General features: G+C 37.8%; 1 protein-coding gene across 2 annotated transcripts in view; it reads left to right on the top strand.

Annotated features, from left to right (window-relative positions):
- Positions 1-13,413, top strand: part of LOC114874990 (discoidin domain-containing receptor 2-like) — a 153,497-nt gene extending 140,084 nt beyond the window's left edge. Inside the window, exons 15-20 of one of the 2 annotated variants that reach the window (XR_003789172.2) lie at positions 314-505; positions 2,938-3,030; positions 5,287-5,428; positions 8,567-8,716; positions 9,742-10,059; positions 13,310-13,413. Coding sequence is in view for 1 of the 2 variants with exons in the window: in XM_029184813.2 (XP_029040646.1) it covers positions 314-505; positions 2,938-3,030; positions 5,287-5,428; positions 8,567-8,716; positions 9,742-9,903 (739 nt within the window). In the remaining variant the exon portion in view is untranslated. Of the gene's footprint in view, positions 1-313; positions 506-2,937; positions 3,031-5,286; positions 5,429-8,566; positions 8,717-9,741; positions 13,249-13,309 lie in introns of those variants that run through there. The other variant, XM_029184813.2, reaches the window with a different exon arrangement.
- Positions 13,414-20,965: the final 7,552 nt, after the last annotated feature.

The raw sequence follows: 20,965 nt of genomic DNA, 5'->3' as shown, positions 1-20,965 counted from the left end.
AAATATAAAGAAAAGAAAACTAACTAAAAGCAGAGAGGATTTGTTAAACAGGAAACTCACAAATCTAAAGTTTTCAAAACCCATGTTAGGTATCTTCTAGAATCCTTCTTCTATTCTTCCGTTGTTTTCTATTCTCCTTCCTCGTCTATCCTAGGAAGGAAACAAAAGAGGAACGAGGAGAAAGACCGCTTTCCGGTACAGAATGCTCGCATTATTTCCAGTATATCCGTGTGTCCGTATTCAATAGCCGTCCGATAGGTAGGTCAGTCAACTATAAAGATATTACTTCCGAGTGTCCACGTGTATTTTTCAGGATAGAGTTTCAACAGGAAGCAAAAAGAGTGGCTCGACTAGCCGATCGGAATGTTGCGCGGCTACTGGGCGCGAGCCTCGAAGACGACCCCATGTGCATCGTATTGGAAAACGGCGAGTACGGGGATTTGAATCAATACCTGCAGAGTCACATCGCTGAAACATCCACTGTACACACGGCTAAGACCCTCAGGTAGGAGTAATTTAAGTTGTTTCGCAGAGGAAACGATTTTATCCGGTACTAGACACAATAGAGAATGGGTAGATCGTTCGTAGAGACGTGAAAATACTGTCGAATTTATATTCGATATTAGAAAACAAATAACAGAGTAAGTTTAATTACCGATGAAATTTTGAGCCAGAGATATTTATACTTGAATTTCATGGCATTCTACTCGTTTGAAAGCTTTCACCGCTTTTCGATTCGGATCAGAGACTCTTTTGTTTATTTCTGTGTCACAGGAACAATAATGCTGGAGCATTGTGGATATTTCACGCGTTGTAAAGTGAAATTAATTAACTTTACAACGCGTTAATGTGACGAACAATGGGCGGATTCGATACAATGCAATTGTAAAATTAACACTTTGAGTGAAATTCAATTTTCATTAGTCTTTCTGTACTCGATACTTTCAGTAGAAACATTCGCTGCCATACAAAATTATTTAATGTATGGATTACTCTTTCCAACTTCTTTTTTTTTATTAAGAAGTTATAAATATTACGTATATTACTTTTGGTGTGAAATCGTTAGCTAATATTTGCTGTTGCGATTCCACTGTTACCATTTCTGTATCGTCAGCATTTTAACTGATCCAATCGAGGACGAAACAACGATTATTCTTTCTGTCGATGTCGAATTGCCGACAAATGATATTTCGATTAACGATGTCGTCCGAAATCGCGATGAACCCAATTTTTCGGGCTTGATCGTCGTGGAAATGTCAGTTCCAATCGTACACGGGTCACGCGTGGAAAGTGCTCGAAATAGGAGAAATCGAGCGAAAATGAGAGGTGAACGAGAGAGAAGATGATCGGTGCTGGTGACAGCTGTCGGTGAACCATGTTTTTTTTCTGTGCGTTCGCACAACGATCACCCGTTGCAACGGAAACAACCGATAGAAATCGTCTATCCTTTGTCTTTGTTAAAAACGAGCAAGCATATCGATTTACAGTGTGCTAGAGATTTACAATCCAAATAACAAACATTCTTTCCCCTGTTGATGGTTTGATTCATACATTTGTTTCTTCTTGTGCCATGCTCCATTATAAGTACCAAAAATCCGTTTGAAAGGTCGGCGACGCACGGCACTTAGACTCCGTTCCCTCTATTTCGAATTTATTTTTTTCAAGGGGTTTATAAATTGATTATAGTTCTTCTACTTTGAGGAGTGATACAAAGAATTCACCAAGGAATGAAATTCTATTTGGATTGAAAGGTTTCTGGAGTAGAAATCTACAGACGGCACCCATTTGAATGAAACTTCATCCAGATATTAAATTATTTGAAATGCGAGATATTTTTCAAATGAGTAAAAATAATCCCTCATTTTTTAAAAGTCTTTTCGAATTCATTTTATTATAATACGCACAGTAACATCAAAATTAATTAATGTTATTTCATTTTTTTCTGCTTCTGCTGTATATCTGAACAATAATTAAACATAGAAAGAGTATTCCATGTTTTTTATATTTCATCGTATTACAGCACAGTTAAGTAATTAGTGTGTTCATTAATAATAAAAGCTCTATTAATCAATTTTTAATAGTGACATAAGTCTGTTAAAGTGTTGATAATAGAATTCTTAATACATATTGTATATCATAAATAATAATTCACTTGACGTTAAGTAAATTAAGCACATTATTTTTAAATCCTAACAAAAGAAATCTCTAAAAAACCTCAAAAGAAGCGCAAAAAATTTATCTCCCTCTACTTTCCCTCAATACAACCAGCCCGCGAAAATAAATCCGAACGCGGTAAAACGACCTGAAAAGGATTTGCATGCGTTATTTAAACGAATCGTCGACCATCGTGCATTATCTCTGGTTAGAAGCTCATCAGTACGATAACCGAGAATGACGACGATAGAAGTGGTCGGTGCATCCAGAAAAAAAATCGTTCCTCTCGTACGCGTCTCAAACAAGAAACCCTGAAAAAAAGGACGGGTAAACCGTGAAGTTTGTGATCCAGGAACAGAACAAACACGAGCAAAAACGCTCGATCTGTCGAGCTTTTGTTACCGATGCAAATGGTCCGCGAGTTTTCCTCTTCGCTTTAAAGCGTCGTCATTTGCGGTATTGCGAGCTAATATCAGCGTGTACACTATCGTAAGTAGACTGCGAATGTCGCGCATTTTCATGAAATATTTTCTTACAGGAAGATGCTTAAGAGCGTTATCTTAATTTAACAATTGTACACATTTTCTGTATTGTACCCAGGTTTGATCGTAAGTATCTAGTTTGCTCTCCGTAATAAGGAAGAAATTCCTTGAAAAATAAGGGAATCTGAAAGTTGTCCAGATATTTACGAAGAGTCGCGCGTACGTGGTGGCACGTATACATTGATGTAGTTTCGCGGGGACAAACTTTCTGAACGGAACCGTCTGCTTCTTCCTGTTTCAGTTTCGGCACGTTGGTTTACATGGCCACGCAAATAGCATCCGGCATGAAACACCTCGAGGAAATGGACTTCGTGCATCGGGATCTCGCCACAAGGTAACGACAGACAGCTCCTCGTAGATTACTTTGAGCCAAACTTCGCCGATCAGTCACTCGTTCGACGACACGAACCCGTGTTGCTCTCTTTACCTCGCGCAAACGCGTTTCCTCTTCGACGTGTTACTGTTAGTTCCACGGAAACTGGTACTTTTGTTTGTGCACCAAGTCGATAGCTATGGTTACCGCTACGACTTCGACTGCACCGAGCAAAACTATCGCGTTCAGTTATGTCGCGCTCACTTTCCTCGACGATAACGATCGGCGCGGAGTAATGAAACAGTTTCGAAGCAAAATCGTTTTAGTATAGTTTGGAACACTTGAATAGTTACACTGCTTAATAACGTTCTCGGAGGTGGTATAGCTTTGATACTGATTCCTTATTGAGAAATATTCATCTTTACGAACGAATATCGTTATGAAAATAAGCTTAGATAGCACAGAAGCATGGCATCGCAATATTTTGTCGACATCCGTCTGCTAACCCAGTTCAAAGAATAAACTCGTACAACTTTCTGTTTCTCGAAGAACTTTAGTTTCTCGACGATAACCACGCGGAATAGCAAATTCGATACGAAGATGTCTGTCCACAAAAGTCTCCGATTGAAACATTCAAAGACCTAGATTCTTTTTATAGAAGAAAATATGTATGTTGCAGATTTCTTTCCACGTTATCAAACTGTATAATCTTTTGAAAGTGTTGGAAAGTTTGTAGGGGGTGATTTTCCAAGCCCTCTCGTTATTTCGTCGAATCGCGTCGCAGCTTTTCGAATCTCGGGCGAAACTGTCGGATAGCAGGCAACTCGACGAAAATGTTCGGCGTAGCTCGGGCCATTAAAAGCTAACAAGTGGGGACGTGGGATGGCTGGGTCACGTGTTCGAATTATTAACTCTAATCATAAACTTTAATTACAATGGGTCGAGGCACAGGCGTCGGTGTCGCATAAACGCGGAACGGTCGCGCGCGGCTGAAATTAATTGCCCGTTGATTTATAGAAACGGGTTTTGAACGCTGTGCTCGGAAAATAAAAGCTTCGCGCGTTTCCCACCCTACCGGCTTTCTTCTTTTCCATCCCTTCTACTGAAATCACTGCAGATTAAAAGGCAAATAAAATCCCTTCAATTAGCTTGTTAAGATTCTTTCCATTAAAAGAATAGATAACCCAGACAAGTGTTAAATACAAATTGCAAGAATTAAGATATAGCAAAATATTGAGCCTTGCAAGATTGATTCTTCATCGACAGGTTTTACGTTGAAATCAGTGCAAAACCTGGAGCGTCCATAGCTTTCATCGCGTCAAAACCTTTCTTCCTGGGACTGCTTAAAAGCGACTCGCGCTCGAAACGATTCCAAGGAGTGCATCGTCACCATATGAGGCTATAAAACACGTGAATACTCGACAAACCGTGTGGAGAACAAAGAATTGCCTTCAGCCGAAGTAGCTGTGCCCCGTGAAACAGGAATGAGATACCTGAAGTTCCAGTTATCTAATATTTGATTTTTGATAAATCCGAAGTTGATGGTAACATAATATTCTTTCGGTAATTCGAACAGTACCGTTGATTCTAGAGGATATTTTTACTTACGTTTGAAGGATTAATATTTTTCTCAGATAAAGTTACACAACGAACGATAATACTTTGACAAAACAGTAACGCACTTAAGACGCGTACAACTTGTCAGAAAAGTGTATCCTTCGAATCGATTCTGATCCCCTAAGAAGATCGCGAACAGTCTTTTGAGTACCGTTCGTAGCGATACATTTGTCTACGTGTTCGAGTGGCAGAATAGGGAGAGACCGGAATAATCCTCTCGAATACGGATTATCTCGCAAAGTCTATCATGTTTTCTCGTAGTATAAAAGTTCTGTCGCAAATAGAGGGAGGGAGGATCAGTGGCTCGACCGTAGGGTTTGTTGAAGCAACAAATGAAAAGAAAAAGAAGGAAAATAAAAGATACAGAAACGAGTTATAAGATAAATAATCCCATTATTGTATTGTATGTGCAAGAACGTAATCGTTTGAAAACAGTTTTCTTTTTTCAATAATAGTAACAAAATGATATTTTATTTTATTTACTGCTACGCTGTTGTGAATATTGAAAAAATTTAGCTAATGTGGGTCAACTGAAAAAATGTCAGCACAACGTGGTTGAAAAATATATACGAAACTGCTGCGGCAGCTGTTGTAATAAAAAGAGAAAAGAAGAGAGAGAAAGAGAAATAAAGAAAAATAGAGTTTATGGCCTGGTTGCAGAAACTGCTTGGTGAGCCGTGGGTATACGGTGAAAGTGTCGGATCTGGGCTCCGGAAGGAATGCCTACGCGGCTGACTACTTCCGGGTCGAGGGTCGACCTCCGCTGCCAATTCGCTGGATGGCCTGGGAATCCATGCTGATGGTAAGTCGTTAATTAACGTTGCTACCGGTAACTGGCTTAGATATTTAACAGTCGACGATGGAAATCTATCGACGACTTGGATAGTTTAATTAAATATCGAGAAATTACAGAATTAATTTAGGATTCGATGAAACGAAATTCGATTAATTCTTTCGATTTCTTCAGATTTATTGAATTAAAACAGCTATTCTATTCATATTTCAACCTGAAAAGGCTTGAAATATACGTAACTGAATTATCAAAATCATGATCTAAAATGAAAGTTCCACAAATGACAATTTTGTCACGGATGTTTGCCTTTTAAATTCATTGATCCCTGAGTTAAAACATCAGTGATTACCGTTTAATGGATCGCTTTCACGCGCTTCGAGCCATTTCGACTTCGAGTTAGCCTCGATCCAGCTGGATCTATTCTAACCCTCCAGCTTGCTCAGAAAGCCATCCTACATTGATCCACGCAGATCGCAGTGGATTCAAGCAGTTAAAGCGGATTCAACCTAGAGCGAATAGATTAGATCACATTAGAGAGGTAATAACTCAAAACGTTCGGTCGTATCTGCGTCGTTCAATTCAATTAACGCAAGTTTAGAAACGATGAATTATAAAAATTTCAAATTGTACAATATTTATTTGACTAACAAAGCCACAAACGCTATCTCGTCATTCTTAATTTTCGTCTTATTTCGATCCCTAAAATCAACCCTTAAAAAATCTCCCACCTGTTGTTGAACACCCTGTACAAAAGGTACTATACAAAATCATATCAACCAAAATCATTCTCAACCAAAGAGAACGTTGACAGTTCATCAACAGTATCGTTTCGAATTGCGAACAGGGGGTTGGCGGGACAACAGTTATCGCGTCGTTTAGCTTACAGTAACGCGAGACCGTTAGCATTCACGGCCTGGTACGCCAGGAATGAAGTCGCGAAAATACGTATTCCACGTAGTGGCGCGGTCACGGTGAATTTATTGGCAACGGACCAGTATGCCGGTATATCAGTGTAACGAATGGTAGCTAGGTCCCCGCGACCGACGTATTTTATTCGATGCCATCCTGTTTTTAATTTCTCGTTCGTAGTCGATATTGAACTGTCGATCCGCGAAACCGCGAAGCATTGGCCCGATAGAGCTGTCTGCGGTCGTGTGGCATTAGCGAATAGAGCTTATTCGCCGTGTCATCCACGGAATCGTGAAAGTTCACGTTCGTGAATTCGTTTTCGATGTCCGATCAATTGTTCCTGCTTAACCAGCCCTCTTTCGATGCTTTTGTGCCACTTCGCATACTTTCTATCGGTTATCAACCATTCTAGGAATTATATTTTGGTTTTGATGATGAATAGAGCAAGAAAAATCTCTTGTTACTTTTTTGGAGAAAGGATTTATTCTTTCGAAACACGAATTATACTTGGGAATTAGAATTGTATGACGTTTTAATGAGTTTATGAGGAAAATAAGTAGTATAAGTCAATAATTGGTCAGACGCGACGCTAAATACTGACACGATTGTTCTACTTTACAAATTTTCGTCAAAATATACTTGTATAAATAACAGAAAACGAGGTACCTTATTACAAGTTCAGTTCGTTTCATCGAGGAGATGGAAGCGTCGATTTAAATCCATCGGCGAGACCCGTTACCATCGGAAATCGCGTATGAATGAAATCCGTGCTGCGGCAAATTGATAGCTAAATGGTAATTCGACGAAATGGGGAACGAGCAGCCGATATAGTATTTTGTCGGCCGTTCACGTAGTCATTTCAAATTGACTGTGTCGTTAATGTTTCATTATTGCCATCGTTTATACGACCTACGCCATTGTGCCGCGTTAATGAAACGAGACCGTGCCGCTTCAAGAATTATATGGAATTAGCGTAGTTTTAATGATTTAACGTTTGACTTTATTCACTTCGACACTGGGCGTGAACTAATGATAAAATTATTATCAATATCAATATTAGATTTAATATACTATATTGATCCCTTCCCACAGATCGGTTGCCCTAAGCTTTATCACAATCGACTAGTTTGTTTGTATGTTAATAAATTTCAAAATGTTCATTTCGAAAGCCTCGATTCAAAGCCAGGATTTGCACTTTTCTTTTTCAATCGAAAGCACTTAATGAAAATTTGATTCAAATCGCATCATATCGCAAGGTAACTAACGTGATAAATCAATCGCAGTGACGATCGTTTCAATGATGATTGCGAAATTCATCTCGATACGGAAGTTATAAGGTTTCCGGTACATGCGTGACCCGGAAACTCTCGACCAGCATATTCACGAAGATGGAATAGTTCCTCGGAATTACGTAACTAAAGCATTTAAGTTGGAGTAATTCGTCGAGAGGTACCACCTGATGTGCTTCTCGCCTTGGAAATGGTCCTTAAATTCGAATGGCATCTAAATAACTGTTTTGATTACAACCGGGAAAATCATAACCCAGTATTGTATAATAGTTACCTTAGAAATTACAATAATTCGACTGGCATATTTCACAGCTCAATGAAACTGGGTTAAAACCATTAATAGAGTAACAGTTTCTTTGGGGTAGAAAGTTACACTCTGTCTGCAATTGTTAACGATTACTTCGAAGGAACGAAATTGATCGCAAAGTCTCGAGGAACGTTTCCGAGCACTTTTCAGCGGTGAATTTGATGAACGACGTTTCAAAGACCGTTCGAAATAGCGTAACGTTTTCCAACGTGTTTCCACGTCGATGCACGGTTTCGGTTTTTCACGAGGGCCGAGGAATACGCGCGTGCCAGTCGAGGGAAACCGCAAGACGCCTTCCTGCCAATGCGAAGGAAAGGGTAAAGACGTGTAACCGTTTCACGGTGCTGCTTTTCCGTTCCAACTTCCCGTCGAACTGGTGCACGGTTTCCATAAATTACTCTGCCACACTTGCTTCCCAAGTTTCCCGTGGATCTTCGTGTTAACTTCTCCCCCCCCCCCCCGTGGCTTTTTCACTTCTGCCAGCTAACCGTTGATCGGCGTTTACCGTTTCTCCAAACGTTATTTCTCTAACGCGTTGGTTAGAAGCACTCTGGCAGGTCAATTTTTTCCTCTGACGGAGGAAAGCAAGAATTTTGTGTTTAACGAAAAATTAATTACATCAAGATGTTTTGTGTCCCCCAGGGAAGACACACGACGAAAAGCGACGTTTGGTCCTTCGCCGTGACTCTATGGGAGATTTTAACATTCGCAAGGGAACAACCATTCGAGGAACTACCCGACCATCGCATAGTTGAGAACGCTACCTATTTTTACCAAGAGGACGATAGAAGGGTAAGTATTCCGTACCTTTAGTACAATAAATTTAATGAAACACGTTATGCTGAAAGTTGTGTACAACCATTTAGATTGTTCTGTGTTCATTAAAATTTATCAGCCATAACTTTGTCTCCTCTACAGGTATTCTATTTAAACAGAAATCGTTTTGATAAGAAAGACAATCTGCGTTTCAAGTCGAAATTACGTGGCCGTTAGTTGTTCGAATATTTATGTTCCATTTACAATCTTGTTCCTTGAACAGAAAATTTATTGATCCATTTTTCGTTGCGGTATCACGAAATTTCGTAGTAAACGTGGAGGTATTCGAACATAAATTACCCGCGATGCAAACAATCTGGCTGTTATAACGGTCGTTCAGCATCGTTTGCTCAACGTGCAAGAATCTCCTGAAATTTACAGCTTTTTCTAGTTAAATATTCCAGGCAACTGGATATTGTTTAAAAGCAATGAAATCTATTCACAGACAAACTTTGCGATGTATTCACATTTCAAAGATACAATTAACATAGGTATACAGATGGTTATTGGAACTCAGATTATAACACAAGTTTACACCAAGTATGAATATTTCAAGTTTGTATACAGTGTGCTAAGCAAATTTATTGCAGATTAATTTATGCAGATTATTCGAGGATTATACAGCCATTTAATTTTAATCATATTATAATATTACAGTTGATATTAGTATCTGTAGTTTGCATAATGTATTCCAAACATATTCGTCAATCACTCGTGTAAATCCTTTGCAAATTATTCTAAATCCTAATTACAATGTAAATTTGAACTGATAATTTATTTCGAATAAATTTGCCAGTTGCATGTTGGACTATTTATACTACTGTTCCATTGTCACTAAATTTTAATCATAACACAACATTGCAGCAAATTACTGTTACCAAACTTTATTTATCTGAAACATTGAAATGTTATTAGTTGATTTAAACCAGTTCCAAAATTAATTTCCTTATTATATTGTATTTGAAAGAAATTCGCCAGTGGCACCCTCCAATCCTTTGCAGATTATTCTACCGTTGCCGAAGAACTGTCCCAAAGACATCTACGAGCTGATGCGGGAGTGTTGGCACAGAAATGACGTGGATCGTCCGAATTTCCGTGAGATTCACATGTTCCTTCAACGAAAAAATCTCGGCTATAAACACGCGGACACGAACGACACTTGATACAGAGAACTAGAAGGCTGGAATTTAATCCGGCTTTCTATGATCGGCGAATTGAATGGAAACTGGTGGAACTGCCCTTCGACGACCAAGCTGCACCAGGTCAGACCAAGTTAGTACCAGGACGATCCATCGGATTCGAAATCATCCGCATCGAAGGTAAATCATTGATCAGCTGATCAAATCGTTCTTCGCATAATTTCATTTATAATTCAAACAACCATGAATCATAGAAACGCTACATCAATGTTCGTAACTAATTAATTTATCATCGACGTGCTCATTAACGTAATGATCGAATTCCTTTGGAGATTTAAGTGTTCTTGATATACATACGTACAAGAGTCGACTGTTTTCACAGCGTTGATCAGTAAATGTAATCATTGCGAATCCGCGACGGAATGAACGCGAAACAAACGAACAATTTCCGAATCGTGGGATTCGAAATTGCAACGTTCCTATCGTGGGCCAATAGACAGGAAGCACGTTCGATAGATCGCGCTCACGCCGCTATGAAATTGATACTGTCAGCAAACAAGCTTATGATACTCGCGTCACGTTCAGAATACACGTGGCTTGAACTTGGAAAATCGTGGAAGATACAACAACGTTTTCATCGTGGCGATTCTTCTCGACGGTGAACGCGATTCGTGTCAAAGAATTGCCTTGAAACGATATTACAGATCGTCCAGATGACTAATCGAATTTATCGACGAATTTTCATATCCTCTTTGAAAGAATTTTTCGACCCTACATCCAGATAATCGATAAGGTATCCCAAATAGTCAATATTTCATTGCACAATGGGGTGCACTTTTTTTGTACACTAAATTCTGCATTTCGAGGACAACAAATTTTATGTTGAATCTTTTTTCCATTTTCTCGAGATTCTATCGTATTATCTGTCCAATTTATTTCGAAGTGATTGGAACCGTGAAGAACACGATTTATGATTTTCATTTTAATTAGCCATCGTTGTCAATGGGGATACCGGAAGTTATATTAAAGTTGAACGCTGGATGCGTCGCGATGCAAAGTCTTGAACCAATTGATCGCGAAGAAGGATAAAAAACAAGGGTGGGTAAAGAAAAAAAAAGGAGAAGTCTCCTCGAGCCAGTGGCTTGCATTAAGTTTCCTGAAGCTACTAATAAGCTTAAAATGCGCTTAGCCGAAGTGCATAAATGTTTGACAATACCACTAGAGGTTGCAAGTATAAGAGTTCGTACATATATATATATATATATATACAAATTATATATAGCGTGTAAAGAAATGTTAACGGTGATTAACCGATAGCGTAAATTTATTAGAGACCACGTTCTTAAGGCTTGCATTAAAACCTCCTTTGGCTCGCAGTTCGATAGATCGATTGGTGGAAAACCTTGGTCGATGGATCTTGTGGATCGAGTTCGACCAAACCACCGGTCGATTGTATCGCGATTCTCCGAACAAGGGATGGAAATAAGGGATGAGGGAAGCTCGTGTGACCTGAAGTTACGTTTATAGGAGAGAATAGAACACGGTCCATTTACCCGATGAATATTCTTGTTTGCCTTTTTTTTTCGACAGGAATTTTTGATCTCTATTCTCCACTTAGTGAGCGATGGTCTGTGGACGGTTTTTGTTTAAATAATTGAACATCGGGGGTTGGTTGCCATCGGCGTTATTTGCAGGCTTTGATAAAATATTAGATACATCAACTGCGCAAACGAAGATGGAACCATTTTGTTTTTGGAAAAATTCATTTTGAAAATATTTAAATTCTTAATATTGGAGATATAATAATTAATTGAAATTTTTTAAAATATTCTTATGCTATTCTTATTAATTATGGAACAGCCAGGGTGTCTGATCAATAGCGGACTTGTTCCACTTGTTTCACTTGTTTATTTGTGTCTGTAACACAACAGCGTTTTTTTGCCCATAGATTTTTTTATCGAGCGATGAGGAGAAAAATGTAGCTTAATAAAAAAGGAAAAACAGGATAATCGATAATCTGAAGCTGTAGTAGGAGTTTATTGGGTACGGGACCGTGGTCAGCGAGGAACAATGAAAAATTTATGATTGTTAGAATGAATGGATAAACGATGATAATAAAAAAGATGAGAAAGGTAAAACGATGGCGCTAGATGTTAGATCGCACGATAAATCGATGCGTTGTTCTGAGATTTGAAATGTTACATGTAAATTGCAATGTAAATTACTGGAAGAAGTTCTACGAAAAAAAATAGCATTCTTTAATTTATTTCCATTTATCGTATTAAATATCAACTTCGATTAGCATACATTATAAAAGTTTCCAAATATAATTTTTCCAATAATCCTATTTTCGATACGTATAAAAAGAAATCTAAAATTACAGAATCCATTGAGTTCATAAAATATTCATGATCAATGACAGTAATTCTTTCGTAGAACTACTTTTGGTCGCGAGCTGAGAAATTGAATCGAGAGGTTTCATTTTGCATATGAAAAGTCTATGATATTGTCTATGACATGACGTTGGTAATTTAATATATGATATTAAAGTTAAGAGCGACTTACGATAAGAAATACTGCCACTCTATTAGGAAAACCTCTATTATATCAAGCAACAGAACTTCTTTGTATCCCTTTCCCTTCGACACGACGACAGGACGATAAAACTCGCGTTAATTTGATAGCGTAATCGAGGTGAGCATTGAGAATCCCATGGTAACAATAAACAGGAACAATAAAGAGAAGAAGAAAAAAGAAGAAGAAGGGTAGATGGTGAAAAGAAATCAAGATCGATCGCACAAAAGTCGACCAGTCGTCCGAGCTTAACGAGATGGATCGATGGGAAATTTTAATCGACTTCGTGGATCGTCTTCTGTGCGATCGAAATGCGCGCACAGTCCTTCCTACAAATTGAATAAAAAAAAAAAAGAAAAAGATAAAATTAAATTCAAACGAATGAATTTTCAAGAAACACTTCTCTTCTGTGTACCGGTTCGATCATCTTTCGCAATTAATTTCTCGTTTATTCGAATTTATTTGAATTCGTGAATGCTTCTCGTTCAATTTATGGGACGTGGAAAAAGTGGTCTCCTTTCGAGCGATTAATTATCGGAATTGAAATTATCGACCGTGCGGCGAAAGCGGATTTGTTAATTAAGAATCGTTGTATTTCAGTCACTCACATATCGTTCGTTCTTATCGACGTTGTGACACATATCTGAACATATCGTTACTTGTCAATGGTATAAGAATAATGATACGCTAAATTTATTAAAAATAGGATTGTTTCCTCCTGAAAACTTTCAGCAATTTTTCCATTGCTATTCAGTACTGATTTCTTTAGGTTTTTATAAAATTTTAGTAGGTGTTTTATAATCTTTAAACGGAAATGTGTCTTTGATAATTCGTTACTGATCGTTTCTCTTTGTAGGAAGAATTCCTCTACTGTGAGCTGAACGTTTGATGGAGAGAGAAAGAATGTGAGAGAGAATGTGAAAGAGAGAGAGAGAAATCAAGAGAGGTAAGAGAAACAAGTATATATATATAATATATCGAAAATCGTTGAAGATTAAGTGACAAAGAAAATTCATTGAATTAATCGTTTCCATTGTAGCGATAATATCGTGAGAACGCACTTTGTACAGTTTGTAATAACAAAAAATGATATATATAAAATTGTTCCGTTAATTATTCTCGTGACACGTTTTATTCTTCAAAGGAGACGGAATCGGATATAGCGTATCAAGCTTTTTTTAAAACATTTCATCGTAGTTTCGTTCGGCTCTTCGAAGCATAAAAAAAACAGAGGCTCAAGCTTTCGCGTGCAAACCTCGTATAGTTTATCATTCTCGATTTTTATTTTAACTGAGACGTAACACGATATGTCGGCAAAAATTAATACGCTCTAGAAACGGTCTTGAATTACGCTCGCGATATTATAATTTTATTTCAAAATGAATTATGATTGTCGGATATAAAATCGTAGGTAGCCTCAGGGAACTGGGATATTGACCGATGAAAGGAGATACTAAAATATCGTGAATAATTGAAAACATAAATTGTTAAGATGATAAATGCTAAATGATAAAGAATTTCTTCGGAATACTCGTGCATCTTTAAAGGGTTACGTCTAGTTGGGATCGGATAATTTTCAAGATTTTTGTTTGCCGTCTTAATAAATATCTACTATGAAGTGAAATATACCATCAGTAGTTTTAAGATTTTTTCAAAAGTAAAATGTTAAATAATGAGGGAACGCTCGTAGAACGCTCTTTTCTCAAAATCACTTGTAGTGGTCACGACAGCTTCCAAACCGCTTATTTGAAATCAAAATCAAAGAAGATTGAGTTAGTATATTGCATTATTAAGGGCCTGAACGAAGGGTTTTGCGAAATTTTGATTTTCACCAAAATCACAACAATTTTACTGAAAAATCCGGTTTTTGAAGTGGTCAAACTTTGTTTTCTTTGCGATAAAAAAAAATTTTTTCAACGAAATTAAAAATCCTTCGTTCAGGCCTTAAACAGTACAATATACTAACTCAATTTTCTTTGGTTTTGATTTCAAATAATCGGTTTAGAAGATATCGTGGTCACCGCAAGTGACATTTTACCTTTAAAAAAATCTTAAAATTACTTTAAAAGTAAATATTTATTAGGACAGCAAAACGAAATCTTGAAAATTACGTCATTTTTCCGATCCCAACTCTGCGTAACCCCTCAAGTATTGAAATTTCACGCTGATGTTTCAAACGCTATAAAGGGGTTGAAGTTCGAACGACAGATCGTCTGTTGGTTTGTTGAAAAAGAGAATTCATAAAAGATCGAACGGATTGTTGTTTCATCGCTCGAATCCGATACCCGTCTCTCCTTTGCAAACGAGCTTTATTTCGCCGCGTGTGTTTACGCAATGGAAGCGTTCAGTTTTTGTCGCCGCGTCGCGTCGCGTCGCGTCGCGTCGCGTCGGCTTGGTCCGGTAGTCGCAAACAAAAGTCAGACGGAAGTGGCGCATACACGTGAATTCCAGGTTTGCCGATGGAATTTAATATCCGCTGCCTTCGTTATGAAACACGATCGCGCTTTTTCTACGGTTCTATCGGCCGACCAGCGTGTTCTCGTTTTTTGCAACCCCTCGGCGCGAAGGCGCAATATCGAATCGATACCTTTCGCTGGATAGATTCTGGTAAATAACAGCAAACGGTTGCATTCAAAATTTCTTCGATCCTTTTGAGAAAGGGGTGTCGCGAACTCGTAATAACGAGATAGCTTCCAAAAATCTTACATTCGTGCGCAAATATAAACGGCGAAATGGGTTGTAAATAAACCGTGAGTAATAGAATCAATTATTTATTGTTTATCGGCGAACATATCGACTACTGTGCGTGATTGACACGTTCACTGTGTTAAGAGATATATCAAACTCCCCTTGCACAAAACATTCTTCATTGAATATATCAACTTATATCATTTTTCCACTATTATCATCGAAATAGCCATCAATCGAGTTCTTGAAAAATAAACTCTTCTTAAATATACAGGTTATTTCAAAAATAATATACTATCCAAAAACCGAAAATTCTCTATGCAGAGAGTAATCAAAAATGTATCTTGAAAATTAAACTGGAAGTTGCAGAAAGGGATTTACAGTTTTTAGATTGTACACTGCTCTTGAGACAGCCTGTATTTAATGAAGTATCTTATATCCTACTAAAACCGTGAAGGAAATCGAGCACAGTGAACGTGTTAACGTACGAAACGCTTCACCTTGTCCCATGTGTACATGTCACACGTGTATTTACTACGTTTGTACATAACGATTTGTTTTCAAATAAATACTCAGCGCTTTGACTTTTATCCCAGTTGTGATAATCCTCTGTACGACGAGCTCCATTCCTGTCGACGTCCATCCTTGCCAGAAGTCTCCAAACACCTGTTAAGAAAGAAATTCGAGAATTAAAAGTGATTGCTGTTCCTGGTGATTAATTCTACTTGTGCCTCGAGAAGTCGTGCGAGAGGAAGATGGTCGAGAGAAAGTTTGCTGTCGCTGGGCATCGAAAGGTAAGTTATTTTTTAACTTTATATATTTAAAAGTGAATTAGAAAAGTATCGGCATACTTTGTTTCCCTTAAACATATAGAAGGGTTCCTGAATTAAATAAAATGATTACAAAAAAGTATAATGTGCCAATACTTGTTTGGTTCATTGTTGTTTCTTGAACTTTGGTCTTCGTTTCTTGCAATGCAAACTGTATTCGCTTATTTACATATTCAAATAGTTTCGTGTTTAGAAGGGAAATTCCTCCCTTCACTTGCATTCGTAAATATCTGATGTTAATTGTATTCAAGTACTATAGACACGGTTTTCAAGAATACCTTTGTACATGCATGGTATTCGATTTGAATACATAGAGCAGTAGAAAGGTCAGAGAAAATTTCACTGAAATTCTCTTCAGTATTGAATCATTTATTTTCATCGGACTTTAATGGGGGCTATAAGCCGTGCAAAGTTTAAACGGGGTAATTTTTGTTCGATCTCGTGTGTTTTAAGCGAAAATCAGCAATCCCCGGTCGGGTCAACGAGAGTTCGAAATAAAATTCGACTCTCGATGAGAGAAAGATTGATTTAAATTAAAATCCGTTTGCACAAATAGAAATCAGGTAATCCGAAATCCGATTACACAAACGAAACAAATTCGGACCATGAGAGACAAGTGCCGTTTAAAATAACACCCAAATCGTTGTGATTTTATACGGCAATGGACGAATGAAAAAACCTTTTATTAGGGAACTTCTTTTCTCTATAAAAACGAAGTTTCCGCGTTTAGTAAAATATTAGATAATAATTTATTTAGTATTTATAATTTCAATGAAAAAATTAATAATTTTGCAGGGTACATGAATAAAAATTTCCAAATACAATTGAATCAGTGGTTTGGTGTTAGAAATCAAAACGAAAAGCTTTTTCACGTTCGATCCGTTTTGAAAACGAATCAATCACATAAATCATCATCCCTTTTTTCGCCACGTTCGTGCTGACGTTAGGCAAAACGGTTGATGGAAACGGAATCGGCCGACGATTTTCCCAACACGCATCGTGTCACGTTCTCGATTGTCAAGGCTTGTTTCTACCCGCGTGTACAATACGAACGTTGTGGCTACACCTTCGAACGGGTCGTTATCGGTTGGTTATCGCGATGGATTTGCACGATGTGACCGAGTATCTGATAAAAGCGCCGGAGACAAAGGTAGAGAGAGGGTTTTGCGAGAAGAGAGGTGTATCGCGTGTCCTTCGTGACCCTACCGTAAGGGAAAGCCATTCGACGAGATGTGATAGGGTTAGGGTCACAAGTGTGACGTTAATCCGATGTGAAACACTCTCGTCTGTAGTGGCTCTCGAATTTTTTGCGGGATTACGTGTAACTCCAGACGATCACCTTTATCGTTCAAGTGTTTTGCCGAGATTTACCTTTCGATTTGCACGCTAACCACGAAATTTCTTTCACCAGATTAACGCGAAAGAAACATTCTTTAATGGATAAGAGGAAAAAATATAGGTGGTTCTTAACTTGTTTTGCTCAAAGAAAATATTCTGCTTTATCTGTACAAAAACAGATAAAAATATGAGGCATTTACAAATTAGAAATTTAATTACTTTCAGTGTTGTCCTCTTATGAATGATTTTATTTCCCGTCGAATGATGTCAATTTATAGTGCTTTAAATATTTCATTACTGCTATTTCACTGATCTATGATGATTGAACTTCCACGGTTTATGGATTCGAGAGGAATGTCTTTTGGAATTCCACATGTGATATAAAATAAAACTTTTCTTTTACGATCGGAAGTTACTCGATGAAAAATATCGTATCTATATTACCGTATTAATAACATTTATGTTCTTTAAATGATATTTTTTCAGGATATAAAATCCTTGCAAAAATTCCGTTTCATTTTATGTATTTTAATATCACTTTTTTCAAGTAGATTTAACAGACAATTTTACGTATTATTCCAAAGACCGTGTCAACGAGTTCGCGTATTCGATGCGAAGAAAGTCAGAGGGTTAAATGTGACGAGGGTTGGATATGGGTATAACACGTTAATCCTTCAGGACACGTTTCACGGTATCCTACCTAATCCTTCTATCGAAAGGAATTAGCCTTTTAGAATATGTATTCGTTTCAAGATGAAATACGATGTCTAATTTTTTTTTTCAAATTTCAGCACAATAATGCTGTAAAAAAATTTCAAATGTGAAATAAGAATAATTTCTATTTTTAATCAATCTCCTCTATATCGAAAGAAATCTTATAGCTTATCCTGTTTACATTATTATGCAAAATTACGAATAGAGTTTCATTCGTTTCTATTTCGATACATTCCGATGCACAGAGTACAGATAACGGTTCGTTTAATTATTACCGGTAAATTCTATCCGGGTATAGAGTTTCGAATATTAAATTAATAATTGACGTAATAGAATCATTGAGAAATTCCTCTGGCCATAAATGATTATCCTGATTAACGTTAATCAATTTCGAATATTATTCTAACAATTTGCCGGGTTATTTCCATGAAATTGTTTCATCGGCTCGAGCACATGAACATTCGTTCGTGGCTTGAAATGTATCGCCGATGTATCAAACGATACTATCGCATTTCCACGGTATTTTTGTCGACACGTTGCGATAAAATCGTGTCGAGAGACGCGTGAATTTCATCGGATCGCTAATCGATTATAACCTGGAACGTTTAAAAAAAATATACAAGCAGGATTCGGTTAATGGAGTATCAAAAAATACACAGACACAGGGGTGTAAGCAACCGGCAACGCGTAACTGGCACGCGAACGAAAATATGGCTCTTTTCGTTAACGTTTGACCTCGCGTGGAATTCCACGCTAATTCAGCTCGCAACACGTGGAACGTATTTTACCTGATTACAAGGATCAAGATACGAACCACGTAGGTGATTCGTTAGAAAAGTGCTTTGCTCTCTATTCCCTACATTTTGTTACGTTCATTTTTGTCGAACTTGAGGGTAGCAGTCAGGGAATATTTAATTGCATGATTTCAGAATAATAGAAAAATTTTCTTTTAATTTATTTTTCTATTTCAAAAATTCAACCATAGAAAAGCTTTTTTATTAATCAAACCACCAGTACATTTCAGAGGGTGATCAATATTAATTTAAAAATCCCCTTACTTCGTCTTCGCTATATCGTGAATATGGAATCAGGGTCTCTGACATCCCCCTGATCAGGTGACAGTGATGGAGCCTTGTCGTTGTTCCTGAAATTCCATTCAAGACTGATTGAATATTATTTATCGTTCCGACGTCCGACTGGTTCGATAATTAAGCCCACGTCCCTGTCCGATAGCCCGTCTTCCTGCCACGGGGAATCGATAATCGTGCATTCGTTTTTTGCCCGCGAGACATGTTCGAACGTGACCGTATGCCCGCCGCGTAGCAACAAATAATCAATCGCTTATGGCCCTGGTCGCTTGAAATTCCGACACGCGCGTACACCCGTCGCAAAATATCGCCAGTCGTAACCGGCGATCTCGGTGTAACGCTGGAAAATTTCATTTCCACCCGTCGCCGGAAAAGAGGGAGCGCCGACTGCTCGACACGTTTAAATATATGGCTATAATATACAATCGACCGCGAGCGGAGCAACGCGCTGGATGAAATGGCCACCAAATTTAGCTAATCTCAACGCTCTGTTCAAGCTCAGGCACGTGGAAGCGTGTACGACATTGCAGCCGCATTGCTGCTGCTTGGAATTCGTTTCCGATTGTCGACGAGGGGGTGAATGCGAGCCGGTCGCGACGCTTTCGTCTGCTCCCATCGGTTTTATACGTTTCATCTCGTCAGTTTCGTTCGTTGGGGTCAATTTTAATGTTAATGCTGACATTAGCAAGTTTTGATTAATTTAAAGCGAAAATTAGTGTGGTATTAAAAAATTTCAGTTTGCAAAAATTCGCAATTTTTCGCGAAGTACTTCTTGTTGCGTCAATTTCATTTCATCTCATCGGTTCCATGCGTTCCGTCTCGTCAGTTTCGTTTAATCAAATCAATTCTAACGCTAACACTGACATTAGTGAGTTTCGGTTATTTTAGGACAGAGATTAGCTTGATATTTTAAAAATTTCAATTGGCTAATTTTCGCGAATTTTCACGTAATATTTTTGATTACGTCGATTGCATTCAATCTCCTCGGTTCTGTTCTATTGCAAGAATTTTTATTCCTACACTTAAATTAATGAATCCTATGTTTTTTAGATTACAAATCCGCTTGTTGATACATTGCTATGGAGTTTGATAAAATTAAAATTTCAGTGGAAATGTTCTTGCTTCTGGATTAACTGATCCATCCTGGTTAAAGTAGTGCATCTGGTTACATCGGTTTCGCCCACTCGTGTCGGTTCTCGCTCTACAACTGGAACACGGAGTTTCACTTTTTTCACGGTAGAAATTTGTTCGCTACTATAGAATTTAAGCGGATTAACAGATTCGCGGTCGCAAGTAGAACGTTTCATCGCGTTGGTTTCGTTTGGTCGCGTCGGTTCTACCACCAACTATCCGGATGACGAGTTTTACTTTTCTTAGGACAAGAATACGCTTGCTACAATGATATTTAAGCGAATTAACAGATTCGCGGTTGCTGACGTAAATTGGTGGTGTTGGTTTTGCTCCATCTTGTTGGTTCTTGCCAGGTCACGTTGGTTTTCGTGCAACCCCTGGGATGACGAGTTTTATCTTTCTTAGGACAAAAGTGTACACGTTATTGCGAAGTTACAGCAAATTAACCGATTTGGTGGCTTAATATTATCTTCGTTATAATTTAATGTTAATTGTGCTAATATTTCTACGTATATATGATATGAATAAATAAAGACAAAAACACATATAAAGTAAAGCCCTGGTTCGGGGTACTTTAATCATGTAATTAATTCTCTTGAGTATAAAATTACATCAAAGAGAATGAAAATTATGTTAAACATCTCTTGTGAAAATAGGAGAGTATACACTAGAGAAAATCACGCTTACTTTGAATAAACGTAATTGCAATTAATTTTGATGTGC

The sequence above is a fragment of the Osmia bicornis genome, chromosome 5 (genome assembly GCF_907164935.1).
Source record: "Osmia bicornis bicornis chromosome 5, iOsmBic2.1, whole genome shotgun sequence".
Lineage (NCBI taxonomy): Eukaryota > Metazoa > Arthropoda > Insecta > Hymenoptera > Megachilidae > Osmia > Osmia bicornis.
The sequence above is the reverse complement of the archived record's forward strand: the minus strand, read 5'-3'. Positions and strand labels throughout refer to the sequence as shown.